Below are 17,462 nucleotides of genomic sequence, written 5' to 3'. Positions count from 1 at the left end.
TGCTTTAAATACAAGACATTTGGTTACTAGGAAATTGATGGAAATCTCTTAACTTCTCTTGATCTGTTTTATCATCTACAAAATGAGGAACTTTAATGACGTCTATCTTCTACATTTTTATTGTAGACCTGTTCCCTTATGTTTCTAAAAAAGTCTTTGAACTCCTATTCATATATACCTTATATTTTGCCTAGGTAGTGGATTCCCTTCTCATTTTTTCTATTCTTGGAATGGTTTCCTAATGGTTTTGGCGGTATTTCTGAGTTTTGAATTATTGATACATTTTGGGTGAAATAACAGATATTTTCAGGGCGCTTATGTGTGGCATAATTTGTGTCAGAAAGAAAGTCAATTCCAATTATTCATCCCTCCATTTGCAGAGAAAACCATGCAGGGGTGTAGGCAGTATGGAGGAGGAACAGGTTAAATGGAAAAGCCTTTTCCAGCTCTGTGTCCTGCTGAAGGGTTAAGCCCTGCACGGAGAGTGTTTTTCCCACAGAAACATGGTCGTGCGTCTCCATGCATGGAACGGGAGAGCTCCCTGGACTTCAGGAGATGAGCTTCTGAGGGCAGCTACAAGGACTGGGGTGTAGAGGTCTGAAGATTAGGAGAGAGGAGGGAGGAGGTTGGGGCCTGCGGAGGCAGGTGGCCAGTGGAAATTCCTGATGCTGGGACGCGTGAAGGATGGGGATAATATCCAAGTGGAGCTTTGGTCAGGCGTTGTCCTTGTGCAGTGTGAAACCGCACAGTTGATACAGATCCCACACGGTCTGTAGGACGGGTTTGGAGAAAGGAAGATATGAGCCATATCTGGGTTGCTGTGGGGCAGAGGAGGCAGGCCAGGGCAGCTGTGCTGGGAGAGATGGAGTGGGGTCAGGTCGGGGGGAGCTTGCCGCTGGGAGTGACTATGAGAACGCAAATCCTTGGGAATTCACACGTGTTTTGTGGGAAGCACTGGATTACCCAGAATACTCAGAGTGAGCTCTTGCCCAAAGGGTGAGGGGAACTCGGTGTACTTTTGGGCTCTACTGTCTTGGGTTATATTACACTATACCTGACCTGGTAATAGGTTAGGGGCAACTGAACACCCAAAATAATGTGGTGGGGTTACTTATGTTTTTGGTATCAGCCTTTGATTTCATTGTATGGCATGTCTTCTTTTGCCACAGTCCTCCCAAATAGAAATCATTTTTGTACTCAGTCACTTCAGTCATGTCTGACTCTTTGCGGCCCCATGGACTGTAGCCCACCAGACTTCTCTGTCCATGGAATTTTCCAGGCAAGAATACTGGAGCAGGTTACTGTTTCCCACTCCAGGGGATCTTCCCAACCCAGGGATTGAACTCGAGTCTCTGGGGTCTCCTGCATTGGCAAGCAGATTCTTTACCACTGCGCCACCTGGGAAGCCAGAAAAGTTTTACCAAGAAATAAAAATTGTATTTATCTATATGTTTAACATTTATTGACATCCACCAAGTGCATCTTGCTTGAGGAGAGTCATAGATGAGTAAGACATAGTGATGTCGTAAAGAAGTTTATCCTCAAATGGAGAGAGAGACATAAAAACCAACCACAATACAAGGTTGGAGGCAGCAAGTGTTAAATGGAAGGCCGCAACAGTGTTCATTAATTCTGGTTGGGAACGCTTACACAGAACAAAATGAATGAATGTGTGTTCTTGCTGAAGTTTCTATTTTTTTCTTGAATCATTTCTCTTTCCTGTTAAGAGACAAAAATAAGAACATTCTGGCATTGTATAAAACACACACACACAAATCCTAAGGCTAAAAAACACAAGAAGTATTGCAGTAGGTACTCATTCATCCAGCCCACTTTTCTATGCCTGGAACAAGTTTTGAAGATTAACCTCCAAAGACTAAAAAGGCAGCACTGAATAGTGTGCAGGCCTTGGGGGTCAGATACTTTTGCATCCTGTCTCTGCCATTTTACCAGCTGTATGATCTTGGGTAAGATACTCCTTATTAACAACCTCTCTTTGTGTTAGATTACCAATCTATAGAACAAGGGCACTAATAATTTACTGGATTGTTGGAATAAACAAGCTAATGCATGTGAAATGCTTGGTTGCTATACAAACTTGCTTCATTTTAGCTATTATTTTTATAATCCTGAAAAGAATGTTGGAAATTTTACATTTGTGAGTTTAATCACATTCTTTTGAATTTATATTTTCTGCTCATATCACTTCTTGGATTAATAAACACCTTACATTTATTTAATACCTATATAATTAAATCTTGCTTTAATTTATCCAGAAGCTACGTCTTTCCAACTTTGACTGAGGCACCTCACTCTCTAAAACTTAGGATTTAAAGCACTAATCCATGAGTTCCATGGTTTTATATAAGGGGAGGTACTAATAATATTTTCTACTTTGTTGGTGATAACTGCCAACAATTGTCAGTGTTTCGTGAGCTTTTTTGACAGCAGCATCTCCTTAAATAAGAACTTTGAGGTACAGTTACATGATATTTTCCAAACTGTCTTCTTTGAAATGCTGTTCTGAGAGGGCTCAATGGGTGTTCCATACAGAGGTTTGTAATTTAGGAAGCGCTGAATTAAACAAGAGTTTGTTAGGTTCTCTGTAACATCCTGTGTACCTCAAATGGAGTAGGCAGTGGTTTTTGAATTTGTCTAAAGCATCTTTTTTTTGGTGGGGGCCAGGTGGGGGCGGGAATTGTCTGGTAGGACCAGTGTTCTGGGAACACAATTTGAGAAAAGCTGACTAATAGTAAATTATAGCTTCAATCTGTTATCTTACAGGAGTAATTTCTGTCTGAGGACATTACATTATTTATTATGTGGAAGCACTTTCATTGCTTTTCTGAACATTCAAAGACTCTTAGGTGATCTTTTTGCAGTATATCTTATCATCCTGACATTTTTGCCAGAAAAGTTTAATTGTATCTGTTTACTTAAAGATATCATTCTGTATGCATTCTCTTTTCCAAATTGCTTTTAAAAGCATACTAAGTAGCGATCAGCTGAATTGTGTAGTAGAAAAAGTCATGCAGCCCTGGCTTGGAAGCTTTGTTCGAGAACCCAGAATTTGTCCTTGGATGATTTATTTAGCTTCTTTGATTCCTACTCTTATATTTTCTGCTCTATTACTATTATATTTTCTGTAAGGATTAATAAACTCCTTATGTTTAACACCTATATAATTAAATCTTTCATTTGTCTGGAGACATAGCTTTTTATCCTTGTCCTTTGATTTCTTTCTCACAACACTCTTTCTGACTTGATCAAACAAATACAAATCAGTTTATTTTTTTTAAAACTGAGTTTGGAACTTGATTAAAATGAAAAAATCCCATGTAGATCTGCACATGGGATATTCATACAATCATGACTAACAGTTATAAGAAGTCACTGTTGATGGTTAACCCCTTTCCCCATGTACATATTCTGGCAGGAAAAATTAGGTTACTTTTCCTTCTCTAGGGCCAAATCCTTGGGAGTGGGAAGCTACAGGGGAAGGTGTTACATTCCTCAGTCTATCCCTGTGGGGGAGACTCCTTTAAAGTACTTGAATCGAGCAAGAAGGAAGAGTGAGTTGCAGCTTAAAGAAAAAGCCCTTGAAATTTCATTTTCACGATTTCATCAAATGATACTACATTACTGAAAACTTAAAATCATAGTACAAATATTTTCATAGTATAAGATAGTCTGATTAGATTTCAAGTATCCAATGTCTCAAATTTCTCCCCTCAATAGGCTTTTAGATATATATGTTCCAGTGTGCTTTTCAAAGTGAATACCTATTTCCCAGCCTTTCTCATTCAGGCCTACCATAAGGAGACAATGCCTACTTATGGAAATATGGAAATCATAAATATTACCGTATAATATCTGAATTCCGTTGATATCATCCTGTGAAAGTTTGACATTCTTGGAATCTTCTGTGCTATAGGTTGGATACATCACAGCTTTAGGATCAGACGAATGCCTAAGACCTAAAGAATGGCCAAGCTCATGTGTCGCAACATACAGGAAGTTAACTCCTGAGACCAAAGAGAGACATATAGTGACTGTAAAAATAACTATATGTATAATAAAATCAAAACAGATCATCAAACTCAAAGTAACTATAAGGTACCTAAGTCTTTAAATCCTCCATAGCTTTCTTATTTGTTTCCAGGCCTTCATAAGGGGGTAGGTTTAAAAGAGGAATCAGAAAAGCAATACTTTAATCTTATCACCACTTCTGGTTTTAAGAAAATATACATTTTTTTCTACCTATTTGCTTCTTATGTAATCACTCAGCAGTGTTCAGAAGCAGAAAGCAAAGGCTTATTATAAAGACCTGAGTTTGAAACCTGGCTCAGCTACTTACTAGCTGGACAACTCTGGACAAATTAATGATTATTGCTGAGTTTCAGTTCCTCACCTGTTAAATGGAGATAACAATTCCTGCCTTACAGATCTGTCATAATAACTCGAATTTCCCAATATCTGAAAAATGATGAATATTCAATAAATGATAGTGGCTCTGAATAGCAGGAGAAAGTTGGTTCGGAGAAAGCAGGGCAGGACCTCCAGCAAGGCTGCAATTTGCTTTCGATTTGTTAAAGTGTGTTAAGTATATGTTCTCTCTCCCTCAGACTCGTAGATAGGCTTTGCAAATGAGAAGGAAGTTGCGAGTGTGTGAGTTTGAGGGGCCAGAGTTCCAGTCATGGTGCACTAGATTGAAGGAAGGTGTCTTTAGTTTACTTTGAGTGGGAAGAGGGAAGAATGAAAAACACATGCAAGATGTGAGATGGACGCAGTGTCATAATTTTACATAGGTTAGATTTTCACAGCAAGGCATCACTATGGTGGTCAATTCCCACTGCCAAACACAAGTATTCATTTCACTTTCAGGGCCAGTTAGTAGCCAATTTTTTAAAAGCATTGTTTTCAATTAGGATTATTTATCTGGAGCTTCTCTTCATTAGTTTTCTGTTTTGTCTATAGTCTTCCACTTTGTGAAATGATGACCACAGTGGGCTGGGTCATAGTATGGGTTCCTTCGGACCAACAGTGACTAATATTAGTGTGTGTGTGTGTTGTTGCTTCACTTGTGCCCCTGTCTTTGCGACACTATGGGCTGAAGCCAACCAGGCTCCTCTGTCCATTCTCCAGGCGAGAATACTGAAGTGGGTTGCCATGCCCTCCTTCAGGGGATCTTCCTGTCCCAGGGATTGAACCCGCATCTCTATGTCTCCTGCATTGGCACGTGGGTTATTTATGACCAGAGGAAACTAGGAAGCCTGAATAATATTAGAATTATATATAATTCTCCAAATATCATAGTCTCTGCCCCCTTTTCTCCTTTAATTAAAAAACATTTTGGGGATATGTATATACAAAAGAGCTATAATTTATTGAAATATTAATATATTCCAAGCACTGTGCTAAGCTTTGCATAAGCATTATCTCATTTAATTCAAACAACAATCCTATGAGGTAGGAATTACTTACAGTTCTATTTCACAGATGAGGAAACTGAGGCTCAGAGAAGTTAAGGAACTTGTCCAAAGAGAATGTGACTAATTGGTAGAGCAAATTGAACCCAGTGTTGCTTGACTCTGTAGCCCGGGCCTCCATCTTCCATACGTGGAACTTTATGAGCACATTTAAAGCACAGAGGTTGGCAGGTGGCAAGACTAGATAACCATTACTAATCAAAGCAATTATCAAAATTAGAGAGAGTTAAGATATAGAAAGTTCAGGATTTTAAAAAAGGATGTGTAGTGGAAGAGAGACGGGATGCTGTACCTATCCCTCTACCATCAGTCCAGAGTTCATCCTCATCGAAGTGAGCATCTCCTCCCAGGCCGGGTCCAGGTGCAAAGGCATGAGCCAGTGTGGCTCCTGGTCCATCAAAGGGATACGAGTCCCCGTGAGCTGAAAGAAAGCAGGGTGACTGCTTTTAGAGACTGAATCTATACCCAGTCATTCCATCTTTTAGTCTATATGATTAGTGAGGTGAAAAAGATCAGTCCAAGCAGCCAGCTACATAACAGGGTGGTCTGGGTATTTGTTTGTCACAGGAATGTTTTCTTTAAAAACATTCACATCTAATTTATGGTGGCATCTAAACGTTAAATTTGATCATTTCTTTTGCTGCATGGTGGCAGAGTGGAGAATACTGGATTCAGCAGGTAATTGAACATCATTTAATGTAAGTTTTCTTAAAAATCTAGCTTATTCTTTGTGAGTATAGTAGATAGTTTCTTTAAGAACTGTGCTCAAGGTGTCTTAAAATGGATTTTGATGTGCTTTTATTTGTGATGCAGAGAAATTTATTTTCAAATTGGTATCTGGCCATATCCAATTTATCTGGTTCTTAAAAAGCATGGAGTGTTGTGATCAGTGCTTTCTGTAAGGTTTTCTTCACTCTTGTCAATACTGTGGTTTAAGTTTAAATTTCAGCTAAATTCACAGCACCCAGGAAGTGTGATATTAAAGCAGACCAAAAGAGCAACATTTGCCTCTAAAATTTGCGCCATGAAGCACCAGTAATTAATAGCAGTTCATGTATATGGGTTTTATCTCCTTAAGTCCTTTAATATAAAATTTTCTATTTTCTGCTTTCTTACTAAATACATGAAAGGTGTTGGCAATAGGCCACAGGGGCAGTTCACTTCTTGGAGACCACTTAGGGCCTTTGGAAGTTGTAACCTCTTCTTTTGCTTATATATGTGCGTGCGTGCTAAGTTGCTTCAGTCGTGTCTGACTCTCTGCAACCCTATGGATCGTAGCCTGCCTGGCTTCTCTGTCCAAGGGATTCTCCAGGCAAGGATACTGGAGTGGGTTGCCATGCCCTCCTCCAGGGAACTTTCCCAACCCAGGGATCAAACACGTGTCTCATATGTCTCTGGCACTGGCAGGCAGATTCTTTACCACTAGCACTACCTGGGAAGCCCTTGCTTATAAATTACACACGTATATAAAATGATTCATGTTATAAAATTAGTTCAATCAGTTCAGTCGCTCAGTCATGTCCGACTCTTTGTGACCCCATGAATCACAGCATGCCAGGCCTCCCTGTCCATCACCAACTCCCAGAGTTCACTCAAACTCATGTCCATTGAGTAGGTGATGCCATCCAGCCATCTCATCCTCTGTCGTCCCCTTCTCCTCCCACCTTCAATCTTTCCCAGCATTAGGGTCTTTTCCAGTGAGTCAACTCTTCGCATGAGGTGGCCAAAATATTGGAGTTTCAGCTTTAGCATGTTATAAAATAGAGGCTGGCAAACTTTTTCTGCAAAGGACCAGATTTGTGGGCTTCATGATCTCTGTTGCATTTACTAAAGTCTGTCATTGTAGCCCAAACCACTCCCAGACAATAGGTAAATGAAAGAACATGTCTATGTTTGGGCTTCCCTCATAGCTCAGTTGGTAAAGTATGCGCCTGCATTGCAGGAGACCCTGGTTCAATGGACATAAGTCTGAGTAAGCTCTGGGAGTTGGTGATGGACAGGGAGGCCTGGCAGGCTGCAGTCCATGGGGTCGCAAAGAGTCAGACATGGCTGAGTGACTGAACTGAACTGAATGGCTATATTCTAATAAATCTTTATTTACAGATTTGGCACATGGATCATAGTTTGCCATCTTCTGCTATAAAAAGTGGCTCTAAATTAATGGACTAAAAAAATGTAGTAACATTGACATATATATCTCTTTATCTCTGTATCCCATTAATCTGTAAAGAGATCAATGTATCTGTCTATCATCTATCTCTATCTCATTAAAGATTTTAAATCTGGAAAATAGGACGGCACGGATGTAAACAACAAGCAAAACGGCACACAGGATCAGCCTGAAGGAGTCTTCCTTACCTCTTCTTGCAAAGCCAATCATGATGTCAGCAGTTCCCCATCTAACTCTCTTAAACGTCAGTGGGATCACTTCGCTCCATATTTTGAAGGCCTTGGCCACTAATTGATTCACTGTAATATACGGTAAGTCTGAAGTATATGACATGATCCTGGTAGCAAACAAGAAAACAATGTTTAACTTTTTAGGAAAAAGGCTATATTGTTTTTGCCAAAATGAGCCGAAGCAAAACTGACCTGTAGGTGACCACTTTGGAAGTCCATTTTGGGCGATTTGGAAATAGCGAATATTCTGCAACATCTGGTACTCCACATCTGGGCTTCTGCATAATCTCTATAATACGGGGGCTTAATATTCCAGTTATAGGCAGGTGAAAGAATCCTTCCATCAGCTTGAGTCTGACTTCTAAACTATTGGCATTCTTCATTTTTGAGTCAGATGAATAAAATCTCTTGAGATAGTCCTGTTAGAAAGAGAGTAATTGATCTGTAATTATTGTTTGTTGTCTTCTTTCATCTCAGAAGTCTGCACATCTTTGCCTCTGATTCCTATGGACCCAAATAGTAGTTTGAAGGCAGAATAGTTACACAGTAACCAGGTAAAACAAGAGTGCATTCATGAGAAGAAAATTTAATATTGATGATGAATCATTGCCATTTCATTTCATGACCAAAAGAAAAGCGTCCCTCTATTTTTCTATTCTCCCATTAACTGTTTTGAGGGGAAACACATTGTATAATTTATAAAACAGAGAATTGCTTTTATTTTTATTTTTTTTGCAAGACACACAGCGACGTTTATTTCCAGCTAGCTGGGGTCCAAGTGTCTGCCCAACGCAGCGGGTTTCAACAAGGACCCCGAGCACTTGGAGCCAAGGGTTTAGATAGCATTTTCAAACCATATCAATTTTAAAACATCCACACATAGTAATCTTTTTACACACGGTAATTTTCCACACTCTACACACAGCTGTATATCTCACCTCCTGGTGGTTTAACGAGATAAGCCCACCCTGGCCCTTTGACCTATTTGCCTGATCTCTGTGTCACAACTGCCTACATTCTGGTGTTTAAGATTCACTTGTTCTTTAGGTTGCTGTCTTCCTAGGAATCCTCTCTCATCCTTACTCAGCAAACAATTCTAGGGATCTTTATTTAAAACAACCTTAACTTTGGTTCTACAAGCAGCAAGCGGCAAGCAAAGTACAGAAGCAAAAAATGCATTGCAGGAGCATAAAGTTCTATATCAGGTTCTACATTCCCCCCTTCTCAAGTCCCTGAGAAGACCCAATTATGGGTCTATATTTAGTTCTATCTGGTCTCCCATATGGGAAGGTGAGTCCCCTGTTTTAAGTGCCAAGTATTGGGACCTTAAGACCATTAATTGGATGGTATCAAAGCGGTGTTTTTTTGTTTTTTTTTTTTTTACAAAAGCTACCAATCGATTTAATATGCAAGGTCCAAAAGTGAGGAGCAGAAGCAGGATGATTAAAGGTCCCATCAGGGTAGATATCAGAGTAGCGTACCAAGGGGAAGAGTTAAACCAAGATGCAAACCAATTCTGAGACTGTTTTCTTTCTTTTTTAGAAGAATAGGGCTGAAACCCAGTCTGGACCTGGCGCTTCAGGGAGACTTGTAGCCAGCTAGCCAGTTGCCTAGTTTTATATAAAAAAAAATAAGGTTGCAGTTACTAGCTTCCAGCAGACATTGTTTTGAGAATGGTTGCATCTAAGCCTGACACGACTCAGAAAACTCAAGTGTTTAGCAGTACAGCGTCTAATCTGAAATTTCACCCATAATATCATTTTTCAGGATATCTGGGAAATAGTTATTTCCCAGGATGTCTGAACCATAGCTACTCTATTTTGGCTTTTAATTGTAAAAAAAAAATTTTTAATAGCCAAAGCAGATGTCACCGTTAATGACGTCAGTGTTTTTCTAGATATGAGAAGATGCAAGAATTGGAATTCATAAAACCATTTCTGAAAAGATCTGACTATCCGAAGGCCTGTTCTGCCAGCTTTGTTTTGTTTTTTTTTTTTTTTTTAGAGCACAGAGTGCCTCATTCCTGAATTTCTTTCAGGGGGTGTTGAAGGTCAGCAGCTTGCAATGGTCATGATGTAATCTTTGTAGAGGCAGCTGGCAAGTACCAACTTCCAGTCAGCAGGGTCTCTTCATAGCCACATATCTGACCATGTGACACTATTTCATCGCCATTGTGTCCCGCGGTCCTGGGAAGGCTCATTCCCAGGTCTAGGGAAGCGATGGGCCACTCAGTGTGCCAAAACTGGACCAGGCCTTGCAAGTAGCAAAAGTCTCTGGGCCACTGTCTTACTAGCTTTCTGGTCCAGGAAAATATTCCCTCTTGTTGCTTTTTCTCATACCCAGAGTCACATTATTACAATTATTGATCTCATATGGAACTGCATATCAGCATTATATCACAGGCTCAGTGAAACAAGTGACACAGAAAATAATATAGCCATAGCTAGCAGTTATTAGTAAAATAAGAATTATAAGCCAAGAACTTTTATTAGGTAAAGCCTGGTATACCCCAAGTCACCTGACTTCATTTGTTAAATGACTATAGCCTGGTGTTAATCTCCTGGTTGTACATTATGGAGCATCTGACCTTTATCTGAAGATTGGTTACTGAGATAAGCCTTAGAAACTAACCTAGAGTGTCTTCTTCTTCTTCTTCTTTTTTTAATAACTTAATTAAATCTTTTAGCAGTATCACGTAACAAGGAACTGTAGTCTTAGTAAACACTAGACCTTAATTAACAAACCTAGAAACTTAATTTAACAGTTTTACAAAACTTCCGTTCCGTTCCGTTCCGTCGCTCAGTCGTGTCTGACTCTTTGCAACCCCGTGGACTGTAGCCTACCAGGCTTCTCCGTCCATGGGATTCTCCAGGCAAGAATACTGGAGTGGGTTACCGTTTCCTTCTCCAGGGGATCTTCCCGACCCAGGGATCGAACCCGAGTCTCCCGCATTGGAGGCAGACGCTTTAACCTCTGAGCCACCAATATTCCGTGATTTTCCATTATGGAGGCATTAACCCTGTAGCCAGGAAGGCTTTAACCCAATAAAAATGAGGTTTGTCAGGGAGCTGGGAAAAGCCAAGCAGCCATCTTGGATTTCTCATAGCCCTGACTCTGATTTCCATCTATTGTTTTTAATTTTCCAGTTTAAAAGCAGACTGTTGCCATGGTTTAAGGACATTAGGATGGCACAAGTCTAACAGTTTTTGTATAAGCAGAATGAGCTTTTACATGTCTACAAACCCGACAATTGCATTAATTTCTAAAACTAGCATAGGATCAGGCCTACGGTAGAAAAGCATTTGATTTATAGGCAGAGGTCTAAGAAGTCAAGAAAACGTTGTAAATGATCATACGAATCAGGTCCAGCATCTTGGGCAAGCTGTCTACCTCTGATGTCGTCGTCTTCTCATCCTGGTGTAGTGTAAAAAAGTCTTTCCATCCAGGTTGGAGACGGTCCCTTAAATTATGTCTTTTTCAGTCCTGGTTGCAGGTCATGAGGCATCTGATCTTCATCCAGAGATAGATCACTGAGACAAGCTTCAGAAACAAACCTAGGGTGCTCTTCAAGAACTCAACTAAACCCCATATTAATACCACATAACAGCAAAGATCCAGTCAGGAAATGAGTCTTAGTAGATACAGACTGGGATTCAACATTCATTGAAACATCTTCCAGAGAATTGCTTTTAATAGGAAGAGTGTCCAGTGTGCCCTCAAAGTGTGCATCTGAGGTCTGCCCTTGGCATCAGAGACCCTTTGGGGAGATTCAAAGTCACCCAGCCCTTTCTAAGACTCTCTGGAGGTCAGGTCCCCTGAGGTTAAACGTCTTAACATTTTAGTCCTGGGAAAGGATATTAGGACATTATTTCATTTATTTTATTTTATTTTTTTTTTTTTAGGCACACCAGCTTGAGGCCCACTGCCTTTTTGTTTGAGGCCCCCTCTGGAGGGTGTGTTAAGCCCTTGCTATTCAAACTGTGGTGCAGGGATCAGTGACATCAGCTCACTTGGGTTTAAGTTATAAATGCTGGATCTTAGGCCTCAGTTCACACATACAAATTAGAATCTGCATTTTTACAAGATTCCCAGGACGTGACAATATCCATTAAATTTGGGAAACAAAATGGAATTTGATATTTGTTCAGCATCGTCTACTAATCCTCACGAACCTTCCAAGGTCAATGCTGCTCCTCATAAATAGATACAGAGATGTTAAGTGACTTGTCCCAAGTCTAATACCCGATTAGTGGCAGAATCCAGATATAGTCCCTAGCCTTGATCCTGAACTGGAGTTCTAGGAGCTGTGGTTCCATTTTCTCAGGTTGGTGTTCTTGGGCTTCAGGAAGATAATAATGGAGATTGGGAGCCATTATTAGCACTCCCTAAAGCCCAGTGAGTATCTTCTACTTCATCCTAGTCAGACCTCAGGGACATGAACTTGGATACAAGCATCTTTGCTTTCCACAAGAATTATAATTGGCCAGCATGGAAACTAGTCATTTCCTGGAGAGCAAGGGTTTGGATTGGCAATAATACATGACTTTGATTAATATAAAATAGTCAATTTTAAAATATATAATAGTCAATCCTAAAGGGAATCAATGCTAAATATTCATTGGAAGGACTGATGCTGAATCTGATGCTCCGATATTTCATTTAATATATGTATTCTCTAGGTGAAGAAATCAAAACTCATAGTAACTAAATGATGTTCTCTGCAGTCACGTATTAAGTTAGTAGGCAAACTGGTCCTGAGTTTCTGGACTGCTTGCCAGGCCAGCGCTCTTTCCATAGCTAAATTCTTTGTAAAACCCTCTTTGTGAAGCTGTACGGTAAAGCAGGTCTCCTAGGTGTGTTCCATGTGCAGTTAGGTCCCTGGGAATTTCTTAAAGGACCCCAGTGAATGGATGTGAGCATAGCAGTCCTGCAGCCTAATTAGGAAAAAATAGAAAGTGAATGAAAATAACCACAGCAGCAGCCTCCCAAGAACCTTGATGAAGCACTTACTAGTGGCAGGGACTATACCAAGAGATTTATATGCTTATCTTATTTAAACCTCATAACCACCCTGGAAGTTGGGTATAGCAATACTTTCCTATTTCACATTGGAAGAATCATGGCTCAGAGAAGGGAAGTAACTTGCATGAAGTCAACCCAGGAATAACCAAAGGAACGGGTATTGGAACCCCTATTCTGATTCCAAAGCCCATTTTCTCAGAAAAACATACAGCGTCATGTTAATGTGTGATAGTGCCATCGAAATGAGTTAGGTGTATGAACTTCACGTGAGCAACCTCAGCAGTAAGGTGCTATCTCTTCCTGTTCCCAAGGACTGTGTTTCATTCAATACAACAAGTACTCACTGTTCATCTGTAATAGTCGGGAGTTAATCCCTGATTTAAAAACAAATAGCTCATTTTCTCCCTTCCAGAGCTACCAGCTTTACAAAGACACCCTCTGGAAGAAATCTCTCGGTATCCTTGAGATGAGTTTTCCTACCTTCCTTTAAAACTAGAGAACCTCCCTCTGGTTTACTGGCAATCTGCACCCTGGGTGAAGGGGCTCAATACTCCTGCAAGTGGACTCCCTCTGGAGAATCCAGAAGGTGGAACCATATGAAATGGACCTTTATCAGGTCAAAAGAAAACAGTCAAATAGGACCTCCCTGATGGTCCAGTTGTTAAAACTCTGCCTGCCAATGCATAGGACATGGGTTTGACCCCTGCTCTGGGAAGACTCCATATGCCGTGGTGCAACTAAGCCCGTGTGCCACAGCTGCTGAGCCTATCCTCCTTACGAGAGACGCCACTGCGATGAGAAGGCTATGCATTGCAACCGCAGGAAGCCCGCACACAGCAACAAAGACCCAGCGCAGCCAAAAATAAATACATTTTTTAAAATGGTCAAATATCAGTAATTTCATATGGTTCAATCCAACACATTACAGGGACTTTTAAAAAAGTCAACGTTAGTGTGAAATAAAACTCAACTTTTCTTATGCTTAAAGTTTAAATTTATAAACAATACTTTCACCAAGTAATAATTACTTACACTTTGGGCTTCTCTGGTGGCTCAGCCGGTAAAGAATCTGAAGGAGAATCTAAGGAGACCCGGGTTTGATCCCTGGGTCAGGAAGATCCCCTGGAGAAGGGCAGAGTCACCCACTCCAGTGTTCTTGCCTGGAGAATCCCATGGGCAGAGGAGCCCTGTGGGCTACAGTCCATGGGGTCGAAAAAGAGTTGGACTCGACTCAGGCACTAACACTTTCTATCCCTCACTCACATTAGGATAATTATTAAGTAATATATTGGAAAGTACATGAGTTTTGAACCAGAACTTGTTCTTGACTCGTCTCTACAGTTAGCAAGTATGTGGGCTGTGAATCAACTTTACTTTGGGTTCTTCTTTTTTCCAGGATAGAGCTGAGGATTCAATGACACCACGTATAGGACCTATTTCATAATCTGAAGTTGTTACCTAGATGATAGTTGGTATTGTTACCACTTCATTTATTTGCTAGACTCCTCCAGGTACAAAACACAGTATTACTGTCTCCACTGGTTATATGAGAAAATGAAGTCAGAAGTTCAGGTCTCACCCGTCATCATCGGTTTATCAGCAGGCGAGCTGCAACGTCTACCCTCATTTCCTGTTCTCAAGTCTCTCCATCACTAGCGTCCTCATCTTAAGAGGCATCGCTTAGCTCTTTATCAGAATATCTCGAGTTACAATACACAGTAGTGGCCGTGAAAGCTTCAGCTTACATAATATGTCTCAGGGATGTTGCTTCACAACACCCCCATTTGATTGATATCATCATATCTTCCAGCTAAAAAACTGAAGCTCAAAGGTTAATAACATGCCTCTGTCCATCCACGCAGTCGAGTGGAGGAGGTGGAACTTGAATCCCCTTTGGGCAGGCTTCAGAGTCTGCACTTAATCGCTGCTTGATTAAAGCATACATTGCCTTTATAATCGGGAAAGTTATTAAAGTGGCAAAGCACATTTTGTCTGGAAAGCCCGTGGCTGCCCGGGAGAGCGGGCCAGAGACGTACCTGAGCCAGCTGCCAGCGCGGGTCGCCCTCGCCTCCCGGGCCCGGGCCGAGCGGCAGGGCCAGGCTGCCGGGCAGCAGGCACGCGGCGCACAGCAGCGCCAGCCGCATAGCTGCCGCCTCGCGCTCACGCGGCATTTGGTGCTCTGTGCCGGGGGCTGGAGACATTTATACGGCTTCTTAACCTTGACTGTGGAAACAGGTGACTCATTTGATCAGTGTTTTCTTTGTTTGGAATGTCTTACGGAACTTTGAAAAGCGTGTGTTATCTTTCATTAATGACAACGAGGAAGTATTATGCCCTTATTGGCAGGAAGCACACGAAGGATTTGTCTTTCAAAGGGTTTTTTCCCCACTTGGCTTCTGTATAAATTTAACCCATGAGAAGACACATTTTCTTGGCCAGAACAAAATTGCTACTTTTTTTTTTTTTTTAAAGCCTATTTGTGCATTCATTTTTGGCTGTGCTGGGTCTTCGTTGCTGCACAGGATTTTCTCCGGCGGCAGCCAGGCTTTTCATCGCGGTGGCTTCTCTTGTTGCAGAGCACAGGCTCTAGGGTGTGCAGGCTGCAGGAACTGTGGCACGAGGGCTCAGCAGCTGGGACCCCCGGGCTCTAGAGCACAGGCTCAGTACTTTGGACAGATGGGCTTAGTTTCTCCGCTTCCCAGATCAGGGATCGAACCATGTCTCCTGCGTTGGCAGGCAGATTCTTTACCACCGAGCTACCAGGGAAGCCCTCAGATTGCTACTTAGACATGTCTTCTCAATGAAAATATCGAGGGATCATTATAAATAGGACATTCTATATTTTAAACAATATTTAAAAAATGAAATGCATAGAAAAATACTAACACATAAAAGATGCAAATAGTTAAGTCATTATGAAGCAAACACTTTGTAACTGTCTCCAAAGTCACAGAGGGGGAGTTATATTGTTTACATTGTGCGTATTCCTGAGTATACTCTACTATAGCGACATTGTTTGTTTCTGAATTTTCTGCATTTAGCTTAAAATGTGTTTTGCTTTGAACTTTTGCTTTGTTGCCCTTGTTTAGTCATGCTGATTCTGTGCCTTTTGTAAAAGAATGTTGCCTATAGCCTAAAATATATAGGATAGCCTATTCTTAAGGCTCTGGCTTTTAAGAGTCCATTCATTTAGAGATTAAAGAGTTGCAGAAGAAACAATAGTATTTGTCTTGTTGGAAGTTTACATTAACATTGTGACTGACCTACATGGGCAGCTGCAAGAACAAACGATTCCTCCATCAAGAAGTTGGCAACAACCAGTCATGCCCCTCTTGCCTTTAAAAGTGATTTGCTGAAACCCTTCGAGGAGTTGGGGGTTTTTCAGATACAAGCCACCTGTCTCCTTGCATGACCCTGCAATAAATCTTTCTGCTCCAACTACTGATGTTTGTGTTTGTTTCATCTCACTTGCGTTGGGCACATGAACTTGTGTTGGGCACATGAACTTGTGTTTGGTAACAATCAGTTCAGTTCAGTTCAGTTCAGTCGCTCAGTCGTGTCCGACTCTCCGCGACCCCATGAATCACAGCACGCCAGGCCTCCCTGTCCATCACCAACTCCCGGAGTACACTGAAACTCATGTCCAGAGAGTCGGTGATGCCATCCAGCCATTTCATTCTCCGTCGTCCCCTTCTCCTCCCGCCCCCAACCTTTCCCAGCATCAGAGTCTTTTCCAGTGAGTCAACTCGTCGCATGAGGTGGCCAAAGTATTGGAGTTTCAGCTTTAGCATCAGTCCCTCCAATGAACATCCAGGATTGATCTCCTTTAGAATGGACTGGTTGGATCTCCTTGCAGTATAAGGGACTCTCAAGAGTCTTCTCCAACACCACAGTTCAAAAGCATCGATTCTTCGGCGATCAGCTTTCTTCACAGTCCAACTCTCACATCCATACATGACCACGGGAAAAACCATTGCCTTGACTAGACGGACCTTGGTTGGCAAAGTAATGTCTCTGCTTTTTAATATACTATCAAGGTTGGTCATAACTTTCCTTCCAAGGAGCAAGCGTCTTTTAATTTCATGGCTGCAATCAGCATCTGCAGTGATTTTGGAGCCCCAAAAAACAAAGTCTGACACTGTTTCCACTGTTTTCCCATCTATTTCCCATGAAGTGATGGGACCTATTGCCATGATCTTAGTTTTCTGAATGTTGAGCTTCAAGCCAAACTTTTCACTCTCCTCTTTCACTTTCATCAAGAGGCCTTTGAGTTCCTCTTCACTTTCTGCCGTAAGGGTGGTGTTATCTGCATATCTGAGGTTATTGATATTTCTCCCGGTGATCTTGATTCCAGCCTGTGGTTCTTCCAGCCCAGCGTTCCTCATGATGTACTCTGCATATAAGTTAAATAAGCAACGTGACAATATACAACCTTGATGTACTCCTTTTCCTATTTGGAACCAGTCTGTTGTTCCATGTCCAGTTCTAACTGTTGCTTCCTGACCTGCATACAGGTTTTTCAAGAGGCAGGTCAGGTGGTCTGGGATTCCC

General features: G+C 41.3%; 1 protein-coding gene across 1 annotated transcript; it reads right to left on the bottom strand.

The window, feature by feature from the left end:
* Positions 1–1,418: 1,418 nt before the first annotated feature.
* MMP7 (matrix metallopeptidase 7) lies at positions 1,419–15,105 on the bottom strand. Its single transcript, XM_055422373.2, has 6 exons — positions 14,948–15,105; positions 8,082–8,308; positions 7,848–7,996; positions 5,782–5,910; positions 3,864–4,025; positions 1,419–1,719 (listed from the first exon to the last, which is right to left on the bottom strand). Exons 1-6 carry the CDS (start codon positions 15,080–15,082, stop codon positions 1,691–1,693), a joined length of 831 nt encoding a protein of 276 aa, XP_055278348.2. The 5' UTR covers positions 15,083–15,105; the 3' UTR covers positions 1,419–1,690.
* Positions 15,106–17,462: the final 2,357 nt, after the last annotated feature.

The sequence above is a fragment of the Moschus berezovskii genome, chromosome 14 (assembly GCF_049115385.1).
Source record: "Moschus berezovskii isolate FMDL1 chromosome 14, NW_MosBer_1.0, whole genome shotgun sequence".
Classification (NCBI taxonomy): domain Eukaryota; kingdom Metazoa; phylum Chordata; class Mammalia; order Artiodactyla; family Moschidae; genus Moschus; species Moschus berezovskii.
This window is presented reverse-complemented; position numbering and strand designations above follow the sequence as displayed.

What these genes read in the sequence shown, in the direction of transcription:
- MMP7 (XM_055422373.2), bottom strand. Translation starts at nt 15,082, where the DNA reads ATGCCGCGTGAGCGCGAGGCGGCAGCTATGCGGCTGGCGCTGCTGTGC. An exon ending in TCCAAAGTGGTCACCTACAG is followed by an intron (nt 7,997 to 8,081) that starts GTCAGTTTTGCT and finishes GTTTGCTACCAG; the next exon opens with GATCATGTCATATACTTCAG. An exon ending in CGGAATTCAGATATTATACG is followed by an intron (nt 1,720 to 3,863) that starts GTAATATTTATG and finishes GTCTCTTAACAG; the next exon opens with GAAAGAGAAATGATTCAAGA.